Source organism: Nomascus leucogenys, chromosome 4, assembly GCF_006542625.1.
Source record: "Nomascus leucogenys isolate Asia chromosome 4, Asia_NLE_v1, whole genome shotgun sequence".
Lineage (NCBI taxonomy): Eukaryota > Metazoa > Chordata > Mammalia > Primates > Hylobatidae > Nomascus > Nomascus leucogenys.
The window spans coordinates 73,052,690-73,073,015 of NC_044384.1; the positions used below are offsets into that span (position 1 = coordinate 73,052,690).

The window sequence follows — 20,326 nt, forward strand, 5'->3', positions numbered from 1 at the left end:
TACGCACTAGATGCCTTCCAGTAACACTCTTGTCCTCAGTTATGATATCCAGAAAACTCTCTCCAGACATTGCCAAATGTCCCCTGCTGGGCAAAATTGCCCCAAGTTGAGAACCAGTTCTTTACAACAGTGCCTTTTGGTTACGACAGTAATTTAGAACCTTCCTGGCCAGTGTCCAGACAAGCTCAAACCATACATAATTTTATTGTACGGTAATTCTTTAGCAGGGTTCCAGTCTTTTAGACTATGTTGTTGCTAAGACCTCTCCTGTCCTAATGCAGCGGTGAAGGTATCTATATAAGCTTCAGTTACACAGCCATGGATTGTTTTTCCTTTTTCTCCTTACCAGACAGTGTTTGGTTGGACAGACCTAAAATATTCAGTGAGCATTTTTATTATTGATCAGTAGAATCATATTCATCAAATGGACATTAAACTTCTTTAGAGAGTTTATTCAGTTTAAGTACTTTAAGCATACTCTGACTTATTTATCCTTATAATTACCTCCATGAAGTAGGCAGAACGGTAACTTCTCACTTTTTTTTTTCCTTTTTTTTTTTTTTTAATGACAGGATCTCGCCCTGTTGCCCAGGCTGGAGTGCAGTGATGTGATCACAGCTTACTGAGGCCTTCACCTTCTGGAAGGTGATCCTCCCACCTCACCCTCCTGAGTAACTGACTACAAGTGTGTGTCACCACACCTGTCTCAGTTTTAAACTTTTTGTACTGATGAGGTTTTGCCATGTTGCCCAGGCTGGTCTCAAACTCCTGGCCTCATCAAGCGATCCCCCTGCCTTGGCCTCCCAAAGTACTGGGATTACAGATGTGAGCCACTGTACCCGGCCAGTTTTCACATTTTTTTAGTGGGCAGCCTGAGGCTCAGAGGATAAATGACTTACTCAAGGCCTTACTAACCTTTAGATTTTCTTCAGTATTTGTAGATGATAAACAGAAGTCTCCTGTTGAAGTTGCACCTGCACCCAGCCACTCCCACAATGTTGAGTGGGAGGACTTTCTATAAATTCTAAATTGTCTTTTAAGAGACATAATCAGTAAAATGTTATATTCCTCATTAGTTATATTTCCTATACTTTAGATCTAAGAATGTTTTTATTGGCTTTATATTAGGAAGGGAGGCTTGGTTTGTCTTAAGGAAGAGGAGAAAACTAGCAAAACTGTGTGGATAAGTCCCCCCATCCCACATATACAGCATATCTTTAGCATATTGCCTTTATTTGATGGTGCTTTGCATGACAGTGGTCAATTGTTTAGCCTTTCTCTTAGCATATGGGTAATGAATTCACTTGTGTAATGTATGCCAAAATGTACTTAGGTATAGTAGGTATGGGATAACAAGAATTTTATGGCATGTTATTTCAGTGAATAATGCATTCCATGGTGGGAACTGCAGTATTGAAGCATTCCAAGTGCAGTGAGTATATAAAGGGCCTGTTGGGAAGGAAGAAGATTGGTAGAGGACAGGCAGAGAAACCGGAGTGCACAGGGGATGTTTGAGGAAGCAGCACTAATGGCCTTCACAGTTCTTCAGCAGTCTGCCTTCTCTCCCAGTACTGCTCTTGGGGATATGACCTGTTACCATGGCTGTCTGGGGACAGAAGCAGTAATAGCATGTAGTTTGAAAAATCCTTTGGTTTTCCTGCTTCTTGACCAAGTCACTCTGGTGGGCGTGTAAAGGACTTGGAGCAGGAAAGGATATGACCAGATAAGAGTTAGGACACTACTTGGGTGGCATAATGGGGGACGGTTTGGAGGGACTTTGAGACCAGACCAGAGGTGGAAAGAGCAGTCGGATGCCACTGCTTTCGACCAGGTCAGAGGTTTAAATGGATCTGTTTCTTGATATTTGCCCCCAAAAGTCTTTTCCTGAAGCATCCAGCTTTTATCTGGGTTCAGCACTAGAACCAGTACAACTTTTCTGCTTTCCTGGAGCATTGGAACAGAGAGAAGAAAGAATGAAAAGACGTAGGCCATGGAACTGTAGGTCCTGACACCTGTTTTCTTTTTTTTCACCAGCAAACATATTCTAGGGACAGTTCTGGAAAAGTAACTCCTTTTAGAGGAGACACTAAGATATATATGTTTTAATAAGTTTTGGGCCCGGCACGGTGGCTCATGCCTGTAACCCCAGCACTTTGGGAGGCCAAGGCGGGCAGATAACCTGAGGTCAGGAGTTGTAGAGCAGCCTGGCCAACATGGTAAAACCCCGTCTCTACTAAAAATACAAAATTAGCCAGGTGTGGTGGTGCATGCTTTGGAGGCCGAGGCAGGAGAATTGCTTGAACCCGGGAGGTGGAGGTTGCAGTGAACGAAGATCACGCCACTGCACTCCAGCCTGGGTGACAAAACTGAAACTCTGTCTCAAAAAATAAAATAAATTTTAAAAAATAACGATGTTTTACAGCTTTGTAATCATGTATTGGTTGGTCTTTCAAAATGATCAGTAGAGAAGAGAAACTGGGTGTCCAGTGATAAGCAGATAATCACATGGAGGATAAGTTGAAGAACAAGTTTACAACAAAATAGTTTGGCAGGCATTCAAAAATGAAGTTCTGAAGCTTTGTAATATGGTAAAACTACAAAATATATGGAATTAAAGTACAAAAAAAACGGATTGATAGTCTGTTCTTTCTTACAGCCCTGTGTTGGGATGTGATACAAAGTAAAGTGGTTTATGCTAATGATACAGCAGTCCCAAATAGCCGAATACTTTTAAAACAGCAAATAAATAGGTTAATTTCTAATGCCTAAACTTGCTGCAGGATGTTTATAAAGAAAACAGACAAAGAGGATTGCAAAGCAGATATTCATAGATCATTTTCTTAAAAGTTTATTAGGGAGTTGTAAGTTTAAAGTGCTTCCTTTCTAGCTGGTTTGTTGCAATAAGACAAGTATAAAGAATTATAAATGAATTATTAAAAATACAAACTTTGTAGAGTAGATGGTTCTATTAAATGTTTTATGTAATTTATTGTGTTTTGATTTGCATGTATCTGGTTTGTTTTTTGGTGAGGGAGTGAGGGAGACAGAGTCTCGCTCTGTCATCCAAGCTGGAGTGCACTGACACCATCTTGGCATCTTGGCACACTGCAACCCCTCCCCCCCGGGCTGACCCCTTCCCCAGCCTCACCAAAACCTGGCCTAAGTGATCCTTTCACCTCCGCCTTCTGAGTAGCTGGGACTACAGGCGCATGCCACCACACCTGGCTACTTTTTTGTATTTTATGTAGAGACAGGATGTTGAAATGTTGCCAGGCTAGTCTCGAACCCCTGAGCTCAAGTGATTTGCCTGCCTCGGCCTCCCGAAGTGCTGGGGTTACAGCATGAGCTACCGAGCCAGGCCTGATTTACATGTATTAAAAGGCAAAATGCAGATACTATAAAGGGATATCACTTAAAATGGATTAAAAATAGCACTTGAAGTAACTTGGATAAACATTTGGCCAGCATACCCTTAAAAACACAGCATGTTTTTCTGACCCTTTTCCAGAGTCTTAGGTAAATATGGGAAATGTCTGTATTTTGGAGGCTGGATTATTAAACAGGGTTCTATGTTGACTTGACTTTTTTATTTGTATTATTTGTAATTGCTATTTATGCTTTTCATGGCTATTAAATTGCCATCATTTTAATATTTAGCTCTTTTTATGACATCTTTAAGCTCTGTATTTATAGATACAAAGCCTTTGGCTAACAGTAGAGAAGGTGCAAGTGTTTGCTGCTAAATGGTTCTTGGTGGTGATTAAATTATGTAGCTTCTTCCAGCTGTGAATATCCTAAGATTGTGATAAAAGTTGACCATAAGGCTGGATGTGGTGGTTCACACCTGTGATCTCGGCACTTTGGGAGGCTGAGGTAGGAGAATTCTTTGAGACCAGAAATTTAAGACCAGCCTGGGCAACATACTAAGACCTTGTCCCTACAAAAAAAATTTTTAAAATTAGCCAGCACAGTGGCTTGTGCATGTAGTCCCAGCTACCCAGGAGGCTGAGGTGGAGGATTGCTTGAGCTCGGGAGACCAAGTTTGCAGTGGAGATCCTGCCACTGCAATACAGCCTGGGAGACAGAGCAAGACTCTGTCTCAAAAAAAAAAAAAAAAACCACTAGTTTACATCTGATCTTTGACAAACCTGACAAAAACAAGCAATGGAGAAAGGATTCCCTATTTAATAAATGGTGCTGGGAAAACTGGCTAGCCATATGTAGAAAGCTGAAACTGGATCCCTTCCTTACACCTTATATAAAAATTAACTCAAGATGGATTAAAGACTTAAATATAAGACCTAAAACCATAAAAACCCTAGAAGAAAACCTAGGCAATACCATTCAGGACATAGGCATGGGCAAAGACTTCATGACTAAAACACCAAAAGCAATGGCAACAAAAGCCAAAATAGACAAATGGGATCTAATTAAACTAAATTAGATGTACTTCTGCACAGCAAAAGAAACTATCATCAGAGTAAACAGGCAACCTACAGAATGGGAGAAAATTTTTGCAATCTACCCATCTGATAAAGGGCTACTAATATCCAGAATCTACAAAGAACTTAAACAAATTTACAAGAAAAAAACAACCCCATCAAAAAGTGGGCAAAGGATATGAACAGACACTTCTCAAAAGAAGGCATTTATGTAGCCAGCAGACACATGAGGAAATGCTCATCATCACTGGTCATCAGAGAAATGCAAATCAAAACCACAATGAGATACCATCTCAGGCCAGTTAGAATGGCGATCATTAAAAATTCAAGAAACAATGATGCTGGAGAGGATGTGGAGAAATAGGAACGCTTTTACACTGTTGGTGGGACTGTAAACTAGTTCAACCATTGTGGAAGACAGTGTGACGATTCCTCAAGGATCTAGAACTAGAAATACCATTTGATCCAGCGATCCCATTACTGGATATATACCCAAAGGATTATAAATCATGCTGCTATAAAGACACATGCACACGTATGTTTATTGCGGCACTGATTCACAGTAGCAGAGACATGAAACCAACCCAAATGTCCATCAGTGATAGACTGGATTAAGAAAATGTGGCACATATACACCATGGGATACTATGCAGCCATATAAAAGGATGAGTTCATGTCCTTTGTAGGGATGTGGATGAAGCTGAAAACCGTCATTCTAAGCAAACTATCACAAGGACAGAAAACCAAACACCACATGTTTTCACTCATAGGTGGGAATTGAACAATAAGAACACATGGACACAGGGCAGGGAACATCACACACTGGGGCCTGTCATGGGGTGGGGGCCTGGGGGAGGTATAGCATTAGGAGAAATACCTAATGTAAATGATGAGTTGATGGGTGCAGCAAACCACCATGGCACATGTATACCTATGTAATAAACCTGCACATTTTGCACATGTACCCTATAATAGTATACCCTAGTATAATAAAAAAAGAATTGGTTTAAGAGAGGATTCCGTTTTTTTTGTTTTTTTTTCCCGTATTTCAAAAGTATGTATAGTTTGTATTCCTGAAGTAGTACTTACGGATTATTCTCCTAATTATGTTATTTCAGTGATGTAGCGTGTTTAATTCTGAATTGTAAATTTCAGTTATTATCGTAACTAGGACTTTCATTTGTTTCCCCAGCCATATCCTGCGAATGAGAGTTCTAAACTTGTCTCTGAGAAGGTGGATGACTATGAACATGCAGCAAAGTACATGAAGAACAGTCAAGTAAGGTTACCTTTGGTAAGTTTTAAGGAAGTATTTTATAGAGAATGAAAAAAAGAACATGCTTATATGGAGACATAGGAAATTATTTCACTTGTTTACAATACTTGGGCTCACTGACTTACAAATCAGTTGTTTCCACTAAGTGATGTTGACTTGTTATAACCACAGAATATGGAATAAAATTTATTTCAATGGACTGAGAATGGAGTGCTATATCTAAGGCAGTGAGGATAGTGAAAAAATTACAGGCTTGGTTTGCAAGTTCCCTGCTAATGTAGGCAACCAGTGAATCACAGCATTTCATACATAGAATTCAGCGGTCCAGGAATTTAAATGGGAAAAAATTACACCTTCACTTATACTAATTTCTGTGTAAAAGTTTACATTTTAAAAATGATTACTACAATAGTACCACAGTGGTATTAGCTGCTGCTGTGACTTTGTCATCAGTAGAAATTACAGATATTTTCATAGCACATTTTTGCTAATATCTTAGAATATTGTTTTCATTTATGACGTCTGGAAAAATCACATCACTAGAACTGCCACTAGATCTTGTTATTAATGGTGTGTGCAAAGCAACACATATCTTTAATAGCTACATAAATATAATTTATTTCCTTTGTGTAATATGTACTTTATTTTGTTATTCCTTTGAAAAAAACACAAAAATTGTATTTTTTCCACCAGTGCTGTTTGATGTTTCAAGATAGGCCTTTTTTATTTTTTCATTTTCCAAATTAAGAATATAAGATAGGGCCAGGTACAGTGGCTCACGCCTGTAATCCCAGCACGTTGGGAGGCCGAGGCGGGTGCATCATGAGGTCAGGAGATCGAGACCATACTGGCTAACACAGTGAAACCCTGCCTCTACTAAAAATACAAAAATTAGCCGGGCGTGGTGCCAGGCCCCTGTAGTCCCAGCTACTCGGGAGGCTGAGGCAGGAGAATGGCGTGAACCCAGGAGGCAGAGTTTGGAGTGAGCCGAGATCGCACCACTGCCCTCCAGTCTGGGCGACAGAGCAAGACTCTGTCTCAAAAAAAAAAAAAAAAAAAAGAATATAAAATAGATGCATTTTCCAGTTACACACACACACACACAACACACACTATGCCCTCTTCACACACATTCACCCTGTGAATGAGAATTTGAGAATTTGGCAGGAGGATAAAAGTGTGAGAAGATGACTTTCAAAGTTAATCTCACTGATTTCTTTTATATGCTCAGGTCACAATATGATTAACAGTGAATTGAATGTGTATTTACAGTGAAGTTAGGGTCTTTTGGCCATGTCTGCCAATTATTTAGAAATAAGCATGTGTTTACTTCCATATCGAATCTAAAATTTTCTTTTTCTCTTTTGTAATTTTAGGGAACCTTAAGTAAATCAGAATGGGAAGCTACAAGTGAGTATATCATCAGCATAGATTAACTGATAATTTCAAAGGTCTTGTTTCAAAGTGATCATTAAAACCTGAAAAAAGGCTGGGCACTGTGGCTCACACCAGTAATCTCATCATTTTGGGATGCCGAGACAGACAGATTCCTCGAGCCCAGGAGTTGAGACCAGTCTGGGCAACATGGCAAATGCTTGTCTCTACCAAAAATACAAAAAAATTAACCAGGCATGGTGGCATGTGCCTGTAGTCCAGCTACTCAGGAGGCTGAGGTGGGAGGATTCCTTGAGACTGGGAAGTCAAGGCTGCAGTGAGCTGTGATCACATCACTGCACTCCAGTCTGGGCAACACAGTGAGACACTCTCTCAAAAAAAAATCTGAAAACTTTGAGTTTTTCTGACATTTTAGGTTGTGTTTGTGTTTACACACACACAAATACGTATATCTCTACATATGTCTAATCCTCCTTTCTTGCACAGCTGTGTAGCGCCAAGAGAAGATACACTGTACACAGGGTCTTCCTCAGCATAAACTTTAGTGAGCATGTGTAAACATTCTCATTGCCTATTTGTTACTAAGTAGCCATCTCCATTTGAAGTGTTTACCTCAGATTTCTAGTGGAATTTTTGGCTTGTAGAATACTTGCATGTCTTTTTTTTTATTTGGCCACTCTGATGTGACAGTGAAGGCATAATAATACTAGAACAGTCAGTGAAACATCCATGAGCAGGATGTGTTAGAGGTGTGCACGATAGGGGACAAATGTGGTGCAAAGATATTCTGAAGTGAAGTTCCTGTGTTCAGAAGAGAAGCCAGAAGCACAGCAAATCTGTGAAGGCCTGTGGTTCTTCAGCAGTGGGTGTTGAGGAAGTCAGGTCGCAGAGCCTCATTGTTACTGTAGGAATCCCCTTACATGGTGGTTGATGATGTTGAGGCACAAGTGGTCATTAAGGACAATCCATTTGATAAACATTATTGATTTACATGAAGTTCTGTGAAAGGTAAAGTAAAATAAAGATATTAAATCTCTACCTTCTGGAAGTCTACACTGTAATGGAAGGAACAGGCACAAATAAACATACTACTAGGCAAACTTTTAAGTGCTAATGATACTGTAGTGGGGAACAAAGGTGAGAGAGCTTAATGAAAACTAATGACATCTGGGATGTAGTAGTAATATTGATATTACTGAGTGTTGAACACGTGCAGGTGCGTGTGATGTTTTTAATCCTTATAATAACTCACATGTAACTCATTTAATCCTCACAATGACTTTATGAGTAGAGAGTATTATATCCTTTCACAGATGAGAAAAACTAAAAACTTAGCTAAGATCACAGAGCTAACCTGTGGTTAGCTTACCTAAGTGATCTGTCATTTTAACTCTGGTTTCATGGAAGCCTGGCAAAAGGAAAATCTAGTAAGACTTCCTGAGTTGGATAGAGAAGAGGAAAGGAGTCAAGCAAGACCAGTATTTTGAGGCTATTTGTCTCTGAACATTGGTACTATTACTAGAAATCGGACTGGAGGATGCTATACGCATACAATCATGCTTGACACACTGATGAGCATGTGCATAAACTATGAATTTTATTACTTTTTCCCTGCAATGGAGACTGGTTGCCTGTCTTAGACATCCTGCTGGTCCCAAAGTAGAGTGTAAATTTTGATCACGAGTCATCATGATGGTGGTACTGGCTGTGGCTTAGAACTGTATTTTTATATTATTAAGTGTGGACTTTAGTCATCATGTACAAATGAAAAATTAGATGGCCCCAGACAATTGGAAGAGATGGGCTGGACATGTGAAGAGAGCAGTGGCCAAATTGCACCTCGGGTGTAGCACCCCAGGATTGTTTGGCTGTTTGATGAATTGCTCTGTTCTAAGCTAGAGGGCTTCGTGGGTTGAGCGTATTTTGCATGCCATCACGAGTCTAAAAGGCCCAGGCTACATTTTAGACTTCTACTGGTGTGATCATTAAGCTATCACCAGAACTGCTGCTCCTCTAGAAGATGGCTTTAAATGAGAAAGGAGAGAATTGCTATTGATTTCTGGAAGTGGAAGTGGTTCACGATTTGATTTTTTTTAAATCCCAATGGAAATGCCTGCATAGAAGGCATTTTATACAGTAAGTGGGACTTTTTAGGAGTTTCAAGTTAGAAAGAAAGTTGCTATTATGTATTGAAAATCAGACTCTAGCATGTTAGTGGTTTCAAGTGACCCTAAATGAGGACAGGACAGGACTGATGGGTTGTTTGCAATTGGTATGGGCGTGTCGGGGGTGGGATTTGGCAGGGCCGGACTGCACAAAGGTCACACAAAGTGGGGGACAGCATGAATGATACTGGCCAGCTGTAAGTGCTGACATGCTGTGCACGCTGATGTGCTGCAAGTGCTGGGGACTGCTTTGTCTCCTTACCTTCTGGCAAGAACCGCAGAATTGATGAACACCCTGCCTGTTTTCTGTCCAATCACTGCTACTAGCCACATTTCATTTCAACTAAAAGAAATTGGAAACCAGTAAATAAGGAGCAGATAGTAGCATGACCAAAGTAGTATTTTGGAAAAACTGCTGTGGTATTCCTGTACAAGTTGGGTTGGAAGAGCAAGAAGCTGGAGTCTTGGGAGGCCATCAGGCAGTTAGCTGTGTTCATCTACCCTCCCTTCAAAAGAAGTCATCTCAAGGAGTGAGGCCTCCAGCTTAGGTGGACTTGATCTTGACTCACTGTTGAGTATCTTAGCACATGCCCCGAACATCCCTGTGATGTTTTCAGGATTTGTCACCTTTTCAGGTATTTTCTTGCCCTAAAATCTATTGGTATTTTATTAGAAGATATACAGGCATATCTTGGAGATACTGCAAGTTCAGTTCTAGACCACCACAATAAAGCAAGTCACTCAGATTTTTTGGTCTCCCAGTGCATATAAAAGTTATGTTTACACTGTACTGTAGTCTGTTAAGTGTGCAGTAGTGTTGTGTGTAAAAACAATGTACATACTTTAATTTAAAAATACTTCATTGGTAAAAAAATGCTGATGATCATCTGAACCTTTGGTGAATCTGAATCTTTTCTGCTGGTGAAGGGTTTTTCCTCCATGACGGAAATACTCTCGATGGATGGTGGTTGCTGAAGATTGTTGTGGCTGTGGCAGTTAAGACAATGAAGTTTGCCTCATTGATTGACCATTCTTTCACAAAAGATTTCTCTGTAGCATGCAGTGCTGTTTGATAGCGTTTTACCCACTGTAGAACTTATTTCTAAATTGGAGTCACTCCTCTGAAACCCTATTGGTGCTTTATCAACTAAGTTTTTGTAATATTAATATTCGAAATCCTCGTCATTTCAACAGTGTTCCCAATGTGTTTATCAGAAGTAGATTCTATCTCAAGCTCATCCGTAAGAAGCAGCTCCTCATTTGTTCAAGTTTGATCATGAGATTGCAGCAATTCAGTCACATCTGCAGGCTCCACTTCTAATTCTAGTTCTCTTGTTGTTGCCATCCCATCTGCAGCTACTTCCTCCACTGATGTGTTGAACCCCTTGAAGTCATGCATGAGGGTTGGAATCCAGTTCTTCTAAACTTGTGTTCATGTTGATATTTTGACCTCATCCCATGAAGGATGAACATTCTTAATGATACCTAGAATGCGGAATCCTTTCCATCAAGTTTTTAATTTACTTCATCCAGATCCATCAGAGGAATCACTATGGCAGCTATAGCCTTACAAAATGTATTTCTTAAATAATAAGACTTAAAAATGAAAAGTACCCCTTGATCCATGGGCTGCAGAATGGATGTTGTATTAGCAGCCATGAAAATAACATTAATCTCCTTGTACATCTTCATCAGACCTCCTGGGTGACCAGGTACATTGCCAATGAGCAGTAATATTTTGAAAAGAATTTTATTTTTCTGAGCAGTAGGTCTCAACAGTGGGCTTAAAATACTCAGTAAACCGTAATGTGAACAGATATGCTGTCATCTAGGCTTTGTTCCATTTATAGAGCATGAGCAGAGCAGATTTTACATAATTCTTAAGGGCCTCGGGATTTTTGGAAGGATAAATGAGCATTGGCTTCACCTTAAAGTCACTAGCAGCATTAGCCCCTAACAGGAGAGTCGCCCTGTCTTTTGAAGCTTTGAAACCACCAGGTATTGACTTCTCTCTAGCTATGAAAGTCCTAGATGGCGTCTTCTAATAGAAGACCGTCTCGTCTTCATTGAAGATCTTATTTAGTGTAGCCACCTTCATCAATGATCTTAGCTAGGTCTTCTGCATAACTTGATGCAGCTTCTACATCAGCACTTGCTGCATCATCTTGCACTTTTACATTATGAAGGTGGCTGCTTTCCTTAAACCTCCTGAACCAACTTCTAGTTTCAGACTTTGCTTGTGCAGTTTCCTCAACTCTCTCATCCTTCATAGAATTGAAGAGAGTTAGGGCCTCTGAAACAGGCTTTGGATAAAGGGAATGTTGTGGCTGGTTGATCTTTGCAGACCACTCAGACTTTTTCTGAAAATCAGCACTAAGGCTGTTTGCTTTCTTATTCCAGTGTGTTCATTGGAGTAGACTTTTATTTTAAGAACTTTTCCTTTGCATTCATAACGGCTGATTTCAAGCCTAGCTTTTTGCCTATTTTAGCTTTTTACATGCCTTCTTCACTAAGCTTAATCATTTCTAGCTTCTGATTTAAAGTGAGAGATGTGCAAGTCTTCCTTTCACTTGAACATGTGGAGACCATTATAGGATTATTAACTGGCCTTATTTCAATATTGTTGTATCTCCAGGAACAGATAGGCCAAGGAGAGGGAGGGAGAGAGATGAGGGAACAGCTAATTAGTGGAGCAGTCAGAGCGCACATGACATTTGTGAGTTCTCCATCTTATAAAGGCACCTCTATAAAGTTTGTGGCACCCCAAAACAATTACAGTAATAACAGCAAAGATCACTGATTACAGATCATCATGACAAATAATAATGGGAAAGTTTGAAATAATGCAAGAATTACCATAATGTGACATAAAAACCCGAAGCAAGCATGTGCTGTTGGAAAAATGGTGCCAGTAGACTTGCTTGATGTGGTGTTGCCACAGACCTACAATTTGTAAAAAAACACCAATTTGTAAAGCTAAATAAAGCTAGGTATGCCTTTAATAGGTTTCAACTTGATTCAGAACAAGGAATCCTAAATTCATTTAGCTGTCTTTGAGTCAAAGCAGGAAACCTTATTTCAGGGAGAGAGCTCTTGGGGCCAATACATGCAAAATAGAAATAATATATCTTAAGTATTAATTGTCATAGAGCTTTTGGCTTACTTTCTTCACAAGGCCCTACAACACAATAATTGGATAATTGGGTGAATTGTTAACATGTCATGTTATGTATGTTCCTTTAATTCTAGTTTTCTAAAATATCTTTAATATTTTTAATTCTAGTTTTCTTTGTTATACTTATTTGAAATTTAATTTTATTATAATTTTAATTTGTTATACTTTTAATTTAGTTATACTTTTATGTTTCTTACCTTAAACTGATTTTTAGAGCTGTTGAACTGGTTTTCCCATGGGCTGCAATGTCACTGAGTATTATAGTAAGTAGATAATTGTTTTAAAGTAAACAAATACCATCCCATGTCTGCCTAAAAATGATTCAAATAATAGAGGAACTCTTAGAATTAACGGGGATTTTCCTCTTCAGAAGCTGCTTGAGAGCCTAAGAATTTTCACCAAATTATGAACAAGACAGATTGTTTTATTTATTGTAATCATATGAGAAACTAAACTCTTATTTATTTCCTCTTTAGGTATTTACTTGGTGTTTGCCTTTGAGAAACAGCAGTGAGCACGTAGGCAGGAGTCCCAGAGGGGCTGTGTTCTGTCCTGCACAAATTTGAACAACTCATCTCGATAATATTTGATATTTCTCTGTTTGTTGATTTTAATTCTAAATGTGCAGGATGCTGCCAGAAACTCCAGTGTAGAAATTCAACATTTGCTGTCTGTGACAGATGAACTTTCGCATGTGTATATAAGAATGAGTTGGGACCTCTGTCTTTAAAAATCTATTTTTAGGTAATGTTCTAAGGTTTCCATTTGCCTCTATGATTTTAGCTCATAAAAATATAATATGACTTGTTAAAGCAACTAAACTCTTTCCACAGTGCTCGGATTTGTCCTGTGTGTGTTTACGGTATTCAATTTATTGCAGTTGTAGAATTGGTCAGAGAGCATTTTCATAGTATGCTCATTTCTATGGTTTTGTTATATAGCATTTTTCAACATTTAATGGTCTGTACAGTTGAATGTAAGTGTTCAATATGTATTGTTAAGTTATAAGTTTAAAACTCAATTTCAGATGCTCATAAAAGTTACTTAGCTAAAATTTTAGCAATTTATTGCATTTTGAAATAATCATTAACATGCTGCAATTCAGGAGCTGGTTAGAACATCTTAAGTGGCAGCATAGAATTTTGGAATTTTGGGGCTTTCTTTTGAGAAATTGCTACCATAGCAATTAATATTTCCAGTTATCAAGATTGTGATTAGACACATTTACCTTTCTTCATTGAATAAATGGTGCCATAGTTATTTTTCTCAAAATTTAGTGAAAATCCCTCCCATGTAAACATGTTGCACATTTTTTCCAAATTTGTACGCGGAACTGCAATAGGAATATTCTCACCATCTGATGCCATGTACCCACTTCAGAAATAAGCAATACCTGTTCCTCTGTTACAACCTCAGCACTTTGCACCATAGGAGCCATTGTTAAAATTGTCACTTGTGTAATTGACTGCTTTTCCAAAACTGGTACTTATGTGAACTGTTGTCCTTACTTTACACCACCATTTGAAAAACTTGCCAGTTTTTAGATGTAGATGTAGTGAAGAACTTCAAGAATGAAGCAGAGCAATTGAGTATTCTTTTTTAAATTATTAAGCCATGATTTACAAAAACATTACTTTCTGTATTAATTCACAATACTTGTTTTAAAAACATAGTGTCTTCGTTAGTGTACATCTATTAACTGTTCATGGTGTAAGAGTTGCAAACTTGTTAGCAAGAAAATATGGGTTTCCTCATTTCAGTTCCTTCTGCAGCCTGTGAATCTCCACAAAGTGTTACCAGTTTACAAAAATAAGTCTTTTTGCCTTAAGTCATTTGGGAAATAAGTAATACTGCATCTGACTCTGGTGGCTGTCATTAGCTAGGAAAGGTTTGTAAATGATGTCAGTGAGGTAGGGAAAGGAAGTCTTCCTGTCACATATGCAGGTTCGTTTTCATTCTAGGGCAGTGCCAGGAAGTATATTGATAGCTTTGTAGGTACAGGGAAAGCATCATCATTATTTCCTCTGTTCACATTTACTGGTCTTAATTAACAGGTAATAATAATACATGTACTTTTAGCCTGAAACCTCTTCCACGCCATGGGTAATTTGGGGGAGAGAAGAATCCTCCAAACGATGGAGTAGCCAGTGGTAATACAAAGCAGGGAGAACAGAAAGGTAGAGTTCCTAAGTAAGGCCTTCAGTGAACAGAAAGGAGCAGAGAGCAAGATTAGATCTGAGAAGATGCTCTGGGGACCGAGCCCACTGTTGTTGGTGTCAGGGAGGCTTACTGGAGCCACACCTGCAGGCACTGTGTTCAGGCACCACCTTCCTCCTTGAGCTTTGCCTGTCTCTTGCCTTACTAGTTCTCCCTCCACCACCCCGCACCCCCCTCCCCCCCGCCCCAAGCCCCTGTGTCTCCTTGTTACAATTAAGTTTCTGGACATTGACTTACGAAGTGTTAGGAAGAGGACTAGAAAAGGCATCCCCTGCCTATTCTCTCCGATCACCAAGGTGGAAGGGAGCTAGTAGGACTCTTCCTCGATACACCTTGTGTCTAAATGTTCGCTATTCTATTCAGGACTTATGGTAACTATTAGGGGGGCATGGCTTTCCACCATCGGGCCAGGAAGAGCACCTGTTGCCACAAGCTCAGTGAAGTGGGGCACTCCCAGACCTGCCATGCAGTTTATCCTCTGAGAATGGAATTAGAAATGAAAACCTAACCAGCTATTGGTGGGAATGATGGAACTGGGGATTGCAACGATTGATCTGGGAACATGGCTGGATTGTGATTTAACCAAGAATGCTGATGTTGAATTCTTTGGGCCTAGAATATACTTGAGAAAGCACTAGTGGCTTGTGTTCAGGGAGAGGAGCTGGCAGTTTTTAACCACTTCTGAGGGAGCCGTGTTCTAACCTGCGGAAAGTATTGCAATTCTGTGAGAGTGACTCTCTGCAGAGTCACTGCACCATCAGGCTTGGCCCTGCTGTGCCTTCAGTACCCAGCCAGGCTCTCTGGGTCCAGGGTGACTCTCCAAAGAAGTTGGCCTTCAGCTGGAGAAAACACTGGGTGGAGACTCTCACTTATGTTAATGCATTCTTGAAATGACTGAAAGGTAGATTGCCAGCACAGTGAGTTTCCCAGCCTGCTCCCCCATCCACACTTGGAAATTGAGGGAGCATGACGGCTGTCTGACTTCACATGTTAATAGAGGATCAGAGCAGAGTTGGGAGTATACTGGTCAGCATCACAGAAAAGAAGACAAAGTTGCCCAGCCATGAGATGGCCAGGTATCCAGTTTTGTTAACTCTCTTGGGAATTTCTTTTTCAGCCTGTTTTTTAGCTTAGTGCCATTATGTCATTTTGATTTGTATTCAAGTACTCTTCAAGAATCTTTGTGATGAAGGTGTGGCTACTTGTATAGGTCTGCCTGCAGGGTGAAAATGCCAGTGTGAATATTCTAGCTACCGAACATTGTTTTTTGTTGAAAAACTGACTTTCTGTTGTCTACCTCAGGCCTTGTGCATTTGGGTTATCTCGAGCCAGTCACCACAGAGGGTCTCTAGGGTCTGCAAAATAGAGGCCAAATCCAGGGACCAGGCCCCAATAATAGAAGTTGTACCAAAATGCCTGTGGTACTTGATGGCCTGTTGGTCAAATAGGAAGTACAAGTGTGTGATGTTAGAACCTCCCTAGTTGCTGCTATATCAAACACTGCACACTTGACAAGTGTTTTCATTCCCCACCCTCTGACAGAACGACATTCCTAATTCTTTGAAGGCAACCAGTGCGAAGGCTACTACACTTATGTAATGATATTTAGCAGATACATACAGGACTGGATTCCAGGGCACTGTCAGTTCTTCCCTCCCTCTTGTGCTTCTCAGTTTGTCCTCTACTCCCATGTAGGCCTAAAGTCACCCCACTCCTTAGTGCCTGTGCCTCACCACGGTATTGAGGAAGCGCAGCACACCCAAGGGTACTCTCCACAGTTTGGCTGTGGAGACTTGAGCAAGCCCTAAAATACGCTGCTCCCTGGACTTCTGGGTTGTGCTTTTTTGGGGGCAGCATACCTTGAACAAAGCTGAGCTGACAGCTAATGTTTATTAGCCTCCTACCTAAGTCAGTCACTTTGCTAAATTCTTCACCTGTGGTAACTCATTTTGATTGTTATAACATCTCAGCACCATTATTCCCATTTTAATGATGAGGAAACTGAATCATAGAGAATACAGACTTGCCCAAAGGACAGCCAGGATTTTCACACCCCCTCCTCAAGTCGGGCCTGCCCTCCAAGTGCTTGTTATATACCTCCACGGGTGTCAGCCCAGATGACTCCTCACCCATCCACCACCTGCAGCTTGAGATGTTAACTATTAGAGCTCCATCCTTTTGGTTCAAAATGTTGATACTTAGATGTTCCCTGGGAGGAGTGTTTATTTCTGAGTAAGGGGCTTTGTTGAAAGCGGGGGTTAGAGAGAGCAAGACAGCACTTGAGTGCACTGGCAGGAAGCAGAGATAAGACTTGAATTTCAGTTTGGTAGACCTCCTCCTTTAGCAGCCCAACCTGTAGCAAATCTAGTTTAGCCTGCATGACAGGGAGAAGGGTTCTCTTTCCACCCTCACCATTTGCAAGTGGCAGGAGCTGAGAATGCCAGTACGAGAGTGTAGCCAAAGTGAGAGGCTGAGAGAGGAGACATTTTTTTCAGTTTTGAGTCGAGTATCCAGACAGAGGCAAATCATTTTAACTTTTTATTAAAGTGTAACTATAGAAACACATCAATGATTTTTCACAAATGGAGCATGTGCATACAATCGGCACCCCAGAAGCCCCCCGTCAGATTCCCTTCCAGTTAACTACCTCTCCAAGGGAAACCACTATCCTGAGTTCTAAGAGCATAGATTAGTTCTGTCTGGTTTGGGGAGATATATAAATGGAATTATGCATTCTTTGTATCAGGTTTCTTTTCACCAATATTATGTTTGTGAGATTTTTGTTGCATGTATTTGTACATGGTTTTTCATTCTCATGGTTGTATAATATTCCATTGTGTGAATAAACCACATACTATTTATCTGACAGCTGTTTGGTTCATTTATCATTTGGAAACTAGTACTGATCCAGATATTCCAGTACATGAATTTTGGTGCGCATAGGTACATACTTCTGCTTAGGAATGTGCTACAATTTGAATGTTTGTCCTTCTAGATCTTATGTTGAAATTTGATACCCAGTGTTGGAGGTAGGGCCTAATGGGAGGTGTTTGGGTCATGGGGGCGGGTCCCTGATGGATAGATTAATGCCTTACTCTGGTGGGAGTGTGAGTTCTTGCTCAGTTAGTTCCCAAGGACAAGTTAATTGTTGTTGCCGATTAACAACAATGACACCTGGTTGTTGAAAAGAGCCTGGCACCTCCCCCAGTTTTGCTTTCTCTCACCATGTGATCTCTACACACCAGCTCTCCTTTGCCTTCCACCATGAGTGGAGGCAGCCTGAGGCCCTCATCAGAAGCAAATGTTGCAGGATCTCACCGGGCCTTTGTCTTCTATGCCTGCATGTCCGCTGCTCGGTTACTCTCTACTGCTCCTTTGCCTTTGCTCTGTCACCCTGTTACCTGCAAGTGTTGGGAGATGTGTAGGGAAGATACCAGTACACTCCAGAACCAGGAAGTGGAAACAGAGGAATACCAGAACATTGAAGATCAGTACAATAATGCTTGGAGAAATCTAAAAGAGTTGGGGATGGGGCCAGGAAGAGCATCTCTCACCAAGAGACCAGACCATCAAGAAAACTGGCACACCCTGAGCAGATCTTTGGAAGGAGGGTGTTGAGAGTGGACAGAGGGAAAATACAGACACTGGGCTCAAGGGGAAGGAAGCTGGGAACCCTGCCCAGGGCAGGTGAGCACTAGGATTTGTTCCTGGTCCCCAGTGGCTCCTGGGTAAGGGGTGAGTTAAATAGACGAGTGACCCACTCTCACCATGGACCTCCGGAATCCTAACTGCAAGAAACCCCACAACCCCTATGGACATTTAAGCTGACAGGGAGAGTTGTTTGGAGCAGTGGCAGGGAAAGGACTCCAGCCTTTGCAGAACCCAGAGGGTTTGGCATGGGAATGGCTACAGCGGAGTGCAACTAAGGACACCCATCCCCTAGGGCTCACCACACTCCTTGTAGGTTTTTTAGTTTTTGTACATAGAGGTGTTTGTAACAGTCTCTGAGGATTTTTTGTATTTCTGTGGGGTCAGTGGTAACTTTGGCTTTGTCAGCTGTCACACCTGGACAGAGTAGGGTGGTCTTGCCCTTGGAACAAGGCCAGTCTACCTGAGTGCCCCTGCTCCTCTAATCTGCTGGCCTCTCTGGGATCCCTGCCTGGCCATGCCCATTTGCAGCGCAGCCACAGATGCCCAACCAGGGTGCTCCCCAGTGGCAGCGAACATAGCTCCTTTACAGGCAGACCATACCTAACTGCTAGAGAGTTCCAGCAGACTGGCCCCTACCGGTGGGTGCACACATACCCACAGCCTCCTCCCACCACAACCTCCCTGCACCATTTGCCAGCACCCACTGGTGGTCTCACTATCCTGCTCCCACCAGTACCCGACCTCTGCTGACACACGCACACCCCACTGCGCCGCCACTTACACCACAGTCAAACCCTCAAGGGCATCAAAGAAGATAAAAGCAGGCCAGGCATGGTGGCTTACACCTATAATCCCAGCACTTTGGGAGGCCAAGGTGGGTGGATCACAAGATCAGGAGTTCGAAACCAGCCTGACCAACATGGTGAAACCCTGTCTCTACTAAAACCACAAAACTTAGCTGGGCATGGTGATGCATGCCTGTAATCCTAGCTACTCAGGAGGCTGAGGCAGGAGAATCTCTTGAACCTGGGAGGTGGAGGTTGCAGTGAGCTGAGATCACACCACTGCACTCCAGCCTGGGCAACAGAGCAAGACTCCATCTCAAAAAAAAAGATAAAAGCAAAAAACCCTATAAAAAAAAAAAACAGCAATTTCAAAAGATTAAAGGAACATCAGCACACACAGGTGAGAAAGAACCAGTGCAAGAATTCTGGCAACTCAAAAAGCCAGATTGTCTCCCTACTTCCAAACAACCACACTAGTAACCCAGCAATGCTTCTTAACCAGGCTTAAATGGCTGAAGTGACAGCTACAGAATTCAGAATTTAGATAGGAACAAAAATCATTGGGATTCAAGAGAAAGTCAAAACCCAATCCAAGGAATTGAAGGAATCCAATAAAACAATATGAGAGCTGAAAGACAAAATAACCGTTTTAAGAAAGAACCAAACAGATCTGCTAGAGCTGAAAAACTCACTGCAAGAATTTCATAATATGATCAGATTTATTAATAGCAGAATAGATAAACTGAGGAAGGAATCTCAGAGCTTGAAGACCAGTCGTTTGAAACTTAGACAAAAATGGAGAACAAAGAATAAAAAAGAATGAACAAAACCTCTGAGAAATATGGGATTATATTAAAAGACCTATGACTCAAACCTATGGCTCATTGGCATCCCTGAAAGAGACAAGAGAGTAAGCAAGTAACTTGGAAAGCATATTTGAGGATCTCATCTACGGAAATTTCCCCAGTCTCACTAGTGAGGTCAACATTCAAATTCAGGAAATGCAGAGAACCCCTGCAAGGAACTACAAGACAACCATCCCCAAGACACATAGTCATCAGATTCTCCAATGTCAAGATGAAAAAATATTAAAGGCAACTAGAGAGAAGGGGCAGGTCACCTACAAAAGAAACCCCATCTGACTAACAATGGGCCTTTCAGCAGAAACCCTACAAGTCAGAAGAGATTAGGGCCTTATATTTAGCATTCTCAAAGACAAG

General features: G+C 41.0%; 1 protein-coding gene across 3 annotated transcripts in view; it reads left to right on the top strand.

Moving 5' to 3' along the window:
* The window catches only part of RNMT (RNA guanine-7 methyltransferase), a 37,171-nt gene extending 19,635 nt beyond the window's left edge, over nucleotides 1-17,536 (top strand). For 2 of the 3 annotated variants that reach the window (XM_004087759.3, XM_030810816.1), the window contains exons 9-11: nucleotides 5,635-5,736; nucleotides 7,095-7,128; nucleotides 12,930-13,279. In XM_004087759.3, coding sequence (XP_004087807.1) covers nucleotides 5,635-5,736; nucleotides 7,095-7,128; nucleotides 12,930-12,967 — 174 coding nt within the window. In that variant the 3' untranslated portion in view covers nucleotides 12,968-13,279. Of the gene's footprint in view, nucleotides 1-5,634; nucleotides 5,737-7,094; nucleotides 7,129-12,929 lie in introns of all 3 variants that reach the window. The other variant, XM_003276709.3, reaches the window with a different exon arrangement.
* The last annotated feature ends 2,790 nt before the right edge of the window (nucleotides 17,537-20,326 follow it).